At 41.0% G+C, this 8,286-nt stretch overlaps 1 protein-coding gene across 1 annotated transcript; it reads right to left on the bottom strand.

Moving 5' to 3' along the window:
- Window positions 1-591: 591 nt before the first annotated feature.
- On the bottom strand, window positions 592-2,125 carry LOC119688510. The gene has a single exon (XM_038103185.1). It carries the CDS (start codon window positions 2,123-2,125, stop codon window positions 620-622), a length of 1,506 nt encoding a protein of 501 aa, XP_037959113.1. The 3' UTR covers window positions 592-619.
- Between the last annotated feature and the right edge of the window lie 6,161 nt (window positions 2,126-8,286).

The following is an 8,286-nucleotide window of genomic DNA, read 5'->3' as shown; positions in this document are numbered from 1 at the left end:
CGCCAATTCCATATAGATTCCTCAATACCCCTAGTGCAAAGAGTGAGATCTAATACCTCTTCTCTAATTGCATTAATAAAAGTGGGTTTACTACCTTTGTTAGCTATACTTAATCTTACCGACATAATATAATCTAATAGGTACTCACCCCTTTTGTTATCATTGCTGCTCCCCCACACTGTGTGGTGGGCATTAGCGTCACAGCCCAAGATTAGCTGTCGCCCAGTGGACTTGCAGAAGTTGATCAGCTGCTGGACTTCCGATGGTGGAATGGTTACTTCATCACCTGGGAAGTAGGCAGAGGCCATGACTATATCTGTGGCCCCTCTTAGTGTTGGGACTTCGACTAGAACCGCTGCTAGGTCTCTAGAAATAAAGTTTGTTAACGGAAGATATTTTACATCTCCACCGATTAGGATAGCTGCACGTGGCACTGCTATCGAACGGTCATAAACCAGCTTACCTGATTTTGTGTTGAGACCCCGTATTTGGCCATCAAACACCCACGGCTCTTGGATAAGTCCTAGAGCGATGTTATTGATTTGGGCAATTCTGCACAAGGTGGCCGATGCTTCCTTAGCATGGTGCAGATTTGCCTGGAGCACTTCAAGAGCGCTCATTATGTCTCGTTAAGAGACTTACGGACGAGACTTTCACGCTTGTCTCGTCGAGAACCTTTATTTCTATCACCCTTTGATTGCTTCGGTAAAATTTTACCGATTAAGGGTGTTTTATTGGTAGCGGTCCGTGGTTTACCTGCTACAGTTGCCGTGCCCGTGGAGGGCATTGTGGACTTTGTTACCGAGGTGGGAATCTGAACAGCACGCCCACTGGCAGAGCACACAGCCTTGCTTGTGGAGGGACGTGTGTCTAGTTCCTCTTCCTCAGGAACAGTCACTGTTGGGCAATCATCCGTAATGGATGCTGCCGGAGCCGAGGATGATTGGATTATATTATCATCCTGAACCACCTTTGGAGTATTATCTATGAGGTGAGAATGAGCGGGGGTGGTTCCCTTTAGCATCAATCTCAAGTGTCCGAACCGGTATGCAATCCTACCTTTAAGTTCGGATAACTTCTTCATAGATTCGTCATCAATGACGAAGACTAGGTGAAGCATCTGATCCTGCGTCAGCCTGCGTATCACCTTCCACCGCGTGGTGGAGAATTTGTTCTGGGTACCAATGGTAGCCAGAACTTTTTCGTTTGACAGTGTCAAACTCTGAGGAAAATAGCCACGAACTACATGAGTTCGTGGGAAATCTTTTTCCTCTACCACGTTTAAAGCGAGTCCGCTTTTGGCCCCTATGTGGCCTGAAAATTTCTTGACCCACTCCGCAGTTTTTGCATCACTGCAGACGATAAGCAGCCACCCCGTTCTAGGTAAACACCCTTCGAACTCCGGCTGTATTTCGTCGTTGTGTTGCTCAATAGCAACATCAATAATGGCTTCTTGGAGAAGCGTGATTTGCTCTGTAGAGAGCGAAGTGCCAGCCGGATCGGCCGACGTGAAGCCTAAGCGTACGCCTTTAACAGCTAGGCTGTACGATGGCTTGGTGAGCCCCACGTGAGCCACCTTATGTTTTTTGGCGGGAAACAAACCGGGGGATTGCTCCTCTGATCTGACCCGCTTATTTGCAGGTGGATGTTGCATAGCAATTTTAAGAGCCTCTGCCCTGCTATGGCCTGAAGACATTGCCGCCTTAAACCTTCTTCTCTCACTTCTTTTAAGGTGAGTAAATTTTGGAGATTCCAAAGTGAGGTTGCCAACTTTGGATCCAACGACAGTTAGACCGGATTTTTGTGATACCACACTGCCGGTGTCGGAATCATCAGATTCAACGGTTTCGGAATTTGAGGACAAGACCTCAATAATTTCCTGCCGCCTTACCTGAGATCGCGACGAAGTAACTGCTGGTGCGTACACCGTTTCCGCAAGCGGAGAAGTAGACGGTGGCCCATCCGGATCCATTTTGACGCACACAGTAGCGCTGTCGAAATGGGTGGAGGCTTCCAGCCCAATGGCCGGCACACACTCAGCTACAGATAATTCCGGAGAGGAATTATTTGAAGATGATGCCGTTAGAGTGACATCAAGCTCATTTGAATTGTTTAATTTGTCCATACGAAAATTGTTTAAATTCGGGATGGGAAGGTCACACACGACATAGCCCGTTTATCGTGAGAAGTCTAAATTAAAACTGGAGGTCGACAGGTATCCAGAGTTCGCATATTAAAGACCAACTATCCATGGCCATTCATCCCTCGGCATATGCTGTTCCACCTTGGATTTGAGCTTTGATTTAAGACGCTTTTACATGCGTCCGCCCGATTACAATTAGCCAGCACTCATAGCAGAGACATGACCATACTATGAGCCTGTTTCTAGCCGCCCCCGCGTAGAGGATGTAATCACACTACCGACAGTATACAGCAGTTACGGCACATACACATAGTACGTGTTTATCCCCCTGTGTATCTGACAGCTGACGACCTACAGTTTTTAATACTATACATTTAATATTTTTCTGTCCAAGTTTGGCATTAAAATCAGCTCTTTTCTTACTTTGTCGAAAGTTTCGACGATATACTATTTGCCCTACATTAAACTCTACTGGTTTTTTTCGTGTATTGTATACTTTCTCTGCTTGTTTATGTGCAACTTTTAACTGTTCCATTATTTTATTTCGTATTAACTGTTGTTTGTCAGTCTGATGAAGAACACAAAACTCTCCCGTTCTAGTTGTAGCTAGTTTTCTATTAATAGTAAAAGACTTCCCGTGTTGTGACATGTGCGACCCGAACACAGCAAAATAAGGCTCTAATTGAGTCGCATAGTGAGTTACACTCCTCAATGCAAAAGCCACATCACTCACATGCTGATCCCAATCCTTCTGGTTTTCTCCAATATACGCTCGTATCATTTTCAGCACTGAACGGTTTACTCGTTCTGCGGCATTTGGTTGAGGCGAGTAGAAGGCTGTTCTCATATGATTCACTCCGTACTTGGTCAGAAGATTCTTAAAGTTTTCAGATACAAATTGCTTACCATTGTCAGAATGAATATGTTCTAGTACACCAAATACTTGAAAAATATCGCTCTTAACGTATTTTACCATACTCTTAGCAGTCGCTGCTCTCATTGGTTTTAGGAAAACGAATTTGGAAAAATGGTCTAGACATATAAAAATTACCGTGTTGCCTTCTTTAGTTCTTGGATATGGTCCCATAAAATCTACATATAGGCGTTGAAATGGTTTTTCAGTAATGATCTGAGCTCCCATTGGTGGTCTTATCATTTTGTTTGAAGCTTTGGACATATTACATATTTCGCATCGTTTTATCCATTCCTGGATATCTGGCCAGGTATGGTAACCTGGCCAGAAGTACTTCAATCGCAATTTACACAGGGTTTTCTGCATTCCTATGTGTCCTGATGAAGGAGATTCGTGCATCTGCTGTATCAACTCTTGCCGTAATTCCGTAGGTATTCACAACTTCCACGCGTCATCTTCTTATATTACATCTCCACTTCGAAAATCCATTCCATTCTTTTTTAACCTTCTGATACACAGAGATCTGGGAATTTGTCTTGCTCGATAGAAATAGTCTGAATAGTCTGAAATAAAACATTTAGACTGTAAGTCTGTGTCTAAATCTCTATTGGCTATAACCAATTCTTCTAAATGCATCCCGGATAAAGCATCTGACACTACATTCTGCGATCCTTTTCTATATTCTATCAGGAAATCAAAAGCCTGCAACTTTAAACTTCACCTGGCTAGACGACCTGACAAATCTTTCTGATTCATTAGCCATTTTAAGCTAGCGTGATCAATAATAATATACACTATAATTTCGCTGTGCCTTGTTTAGTTTGGTTGACATGTATGCGATTGGTCTCTCATTCCCTATCTCATCTATTTAAAATAAAACTCCTCCCACGCCATCACTGGAAGCATCACATTGGAGATAAAATAAAAATGACGTTCAAAATTTGGATTTGTCAGCACTAGTGCAGACACTAAACTATTTTTTAGATTTTTAAAGGCATCTCTAGCATTCTCCGACAAAGAAAATTTTTTTATCTTATCCTTAGTTAGACAATTGTGAAAAGGTGCAGCAATCGATGCATAGTCCTTTATGAAACGTTGGTACCAACCAGTCATACCTAAAAACCGTCGAAATTGTTTTGGTGTTTTAGGTTCTGGAAATTCATTAATTGCTTCTACCTTACCGGGATCAGTACTTATGCTGCCACTTCCTACCACATAGCCTAAATATTTCACCTCTCTGTAACAGAATTTTCTTTTCTCTACATTCACAGTAAGATTCGCTCTGCTCAGACAATCAGCAACCTGTTTAAGGAGTTCCAAATGACTATCAAAATCAGGAGAGCACACTAATAGATCATTTAAGTAAACAAACACGCGTTCTGAGCCTAGCTGATATCACTTTATTCGTTAACCTACACATTCGTTGAACTGCATTGCACCATCCAAACGGCATGACCGTAAAATGGTAAAGTGGCCTACCTGGCACAGTGAATGCTGTTTTCTCTCTAAACTTCTCTTCTAGTGGAATTTGCAAAACGCGTCCTTTAAATCAATCGCTAAAATATATCGAGTGTCTTGCAGTCTACTCAATATCCCTTCTATGTGCGGCAACGGATAACCATCCTTGATTGTACGTTCATTGACTTTTCGCGCATCTAGACATAGCCTATTTTTAGTACCTTTAATTACCAGAGTTACTGGTGAACTCCAGCTACTATTACTTTCTTCGATCACTCCTAAACTAAGCATCCTATCCAATTCATTATACATGAGTTTCTGTATAGCCGGAGAAATTGGGTAATGTCTTTGTTTGACCAGTAAATGTTCATCCATAACTTCTATAACATGTTTTTCTACCATAGTACCTAACTCATTACATGATGGGAATTTTTTAATTATGCGAGATAAAGTTTTTTGTTGTGGTTCTGTCAATTCGTGTGGGTTTGACGTCACTTGGAGGTCTGTTGCGGTCGGTACTAATTCTTCTACTTTACAGTTTTTACTCAATAGAGGTATCGGAAAGGTTTTCCAGAAGTCAATACCGAAGTAGAACTCCTGTTGTAAAGAAGGGACAACTAAAAAATCCAAAATTTTTTCTCCCCTTCTCATTGTACTTCTAAAGATATCACTCTTACTATTGGAGTTTCTTCCCCGTTGACAGTTTTCACATGTTTGCCTTTAACTGCAATCATTCGCTGTGATTTACCTTTTAGAAATTCTAAAGCGTTTCTACCAATACAGTTTGCACTTGCTTCAGAGTCCAATAGAGCCAGTACTTCCGTTCTGCTTACTTTGGTCCTCACATACATCCTATTATCGTCTTCTACTGACACTATAGTGTCCACCATTTTCTTCAAACATGTCTTCAACAAACGTCTTTTATTCCTCATTCGCATAATCTTACAAAATTTTCTGTTAGCTTTCAACTCTACTTTCTTCATTATTTCTTCGTTGAATAACCGACGGCGTATTGCTTCATATTCTGTTTTTCGTTGATGCAAAGTCTTCATGCCTTGCCTTTTCATGTCTAAATTTACAGGTGCATGTGGTGATTGCGGTCTTTTTAGTATCTTTGTTGGTGTTCCGGGCGCTGCTTCTGGTGGCATAGACCCCCGGTCAGTTCTGCCCCCTTCGAGTTTCCCAACGAGTCCAGCCTTAAACCACTTTATGGCTGGACCCGTTACTAGACAATGGTAATCTGTCAACAGATGGTGATACGGCACTTCATACTTCTCTCGCATACGCTAAATCCTAAAAATGAAGCTTTCCACCGTCATCTCTTTGGCAGACCCGTCAAATTTGATATGCCATCTTCCCAAATCGATGTCTCTTCTGGGCATGTGTTCATCTTCTTCAAAGAGCATTGACTCTCGCCGATTCCTTAGTCCTTGAGTTTTCGGATATGCTCCGCGCCTGGTTTTGTTCAGCCTAGATTCTATGCTTGGTAGTCCCGGTTTCTGTGTTGACATTCTGGGCGTCCTTGAGACACTTCGGCGTGGCACTTGTAGTTCCATGACGGGTGCCTCTGTCTCCCGCGTCTGGTTGCGTAGTGTACACATCTCGGTTCTCATCTCATTCATACAGCTTGTCATATACTCATTTTGCTGCATAATCATGCCCATCATCCTGCTGAGCTGCTTCGTGTTCACTGTTGGTTCCAGAGCTTATGCTCCTTGCGTGCTATTGTTCCTTCCTTCCATAGTGAATGGGCTGTCCAGATGTATTAAATCGATTTGTGAATTAAAACTAAGCTCTAATTTCCTCTAACTGGGGAAACTTTGGTAATATGTTCGGTAGTGCATGGTCATTGCTATGGAATGAGAGACTGTTTCAAATGCTTTCGCAAGCATTTGAGATGTAATCTCACAAAGAGCAGTGATGGTGTTATGACGTTTCCTGAATCCATGCTGATGGGGAGCTAGATGAATATAAGGAGAAATCTGTTTTAGTACTAAAGACTCCAGAACTTTGGCTACTGAAGATAACAATGAGATTGGTCTATATGATTCACCTAGACCAGCCGGTTAGCCCAATTTCAGCAGAAGGATAATCCTACCAGTCTTTCATATATTTGGGATGATATGAGAACTGATGGAAGTGTTCAAAATATGGGTCAGAACTGAAAGGTCAATAGGCCCGAGGGGCTTGAGCATGAGGATTGAAATACCATCAGGCCCAAGAGCTTTCGAGGCTTTGGGCACGAAAAGATCAAAATTATTGTGCACAATGCTTGGGATCTGGGAAGGTGATATCATTAAAAATGATCATTTTATTATTGGAGCGTGCAGGATTAGATAATGCTTTAATGGTAGTCCACAATTTACCATTTTGAGAGTCGCAGTTATCTTACTATTCCTTCCATTGATGATAATGCTGCGAAATTGTATCTCTGCCTTATTTAAATCAGAGGACAGAGAAATATTGCCAAAGTCGCGTTCAGAGACATTTTTAAATAAGGCCCAATTCGCTTTTTTAAAATTTCTGATGGTTTTCTTGTCAGTTTCGTAATAAACCTCAAACGATGGAATTGAGATGGTAATGGGAGTGTGGTCTGAGCTTTAAGCTATTTCCACATTCCAATTCGAGGCAGCGAACAGCCTAGAGCAAGTTGTTGTTACCCTAGTTGAAGAATTTTCATTTAGTACACCAAAGGAAGAATCATCAATTTGGGACGCCATTTGTAAACCCCTCTGATTGTGGTAGAGTGCTTACCACCACAAAGGATGGTAAATATTCAAATCATCCAACACAGGATCATGTTGAGACGCTCTTGCCAGTACAAAGGAAATGAAGAAGGCCGTTCGTTGGTAAAAACTTGTAATCACGTTTTTTTTTTGTGTTTTTTTTTTAATAATGAAATCTTTTTTTATGCCACAAAATTATTGGATATTTATTATTGAAACAATTATTTTTGAATATGTTTAAAAAAAAATTGTATACTTTTTCACATTTTATACTTTTTAACTTTAACTATTTGGTTCTCACTAAGTTCCGACTTAATGGTATCTCTATAGTGAACTTTCGACACTTGACGCCCTTTATTTTGGTTTCCTTGTAAAAGTCGCTCAACTCGTTTACACTCACTGGTGAGATCCGCTATCGATGTGAATGATGTCGAAAACACAAGAGTAGCCAAATTCCCTCTTAGATTACTTTTAATAATTTGCACTAACTCACTTTCTGGTTTTTTCTTTCTATCTTTGTTCAAACGTTTCCCCGACTTGTTGCCTACGTTCAATCATTTGTCTAATAATTTCATCATCGGACAAGATAACTTTATCATCTGCATATAGCAGCAACCTTATATTCAGTTATTCCACCTGCATACCACCCTCTAGATAATCGTGTAAGTCGTTTAGATGTAACGCAAACGGAAGAAGGGAAAGCAAGCAGTCTTGTTTGACACCAGAAATTGTGTTAAAACTGTCGGATAATTCGCTTCCGTTCCAGACTACCGAATTTGTCGTCTCATAAACCTGCTCAATAAAATCTACAAATTTGCTTGGAACTCCTATGCTCCTCAGTTTGTACATAAGTAATTTTCTAGAGATTTTATCAAATGCCGGCTTTAGATCTATAAACACAGCGTTTACTTTATTTTTTCATTAAATTTTAACTTCACGATAGATGCTAGATTGTATAGGTTGTCTATCGTGGAATAGTTTTTATGAAATCCTGGTTGGCATTCCGACATGATATTATTGTTTTCAACCCAACATGATAGCCTTTC

This window comes from Teleopsis dalmanni, chromosome X (genome assembly GCF_002237135.1).
Source record: "Teleopsis dalmanni isolate 2A chromosome X, ASM223713v2, whole genome shotgun sequence".
Lineage (NCBI taxonomy): Eukaryota > Metazoa > Arthropoda > Insecta > Diptera > Diopsidae > Teleopsis > Teleopsis dalmanni.
The sequence above is the reverse complement of the archived record's forward strand: the minus strand, read 5'-3'. Positions and strand labels throughout refer to the sequence as shown.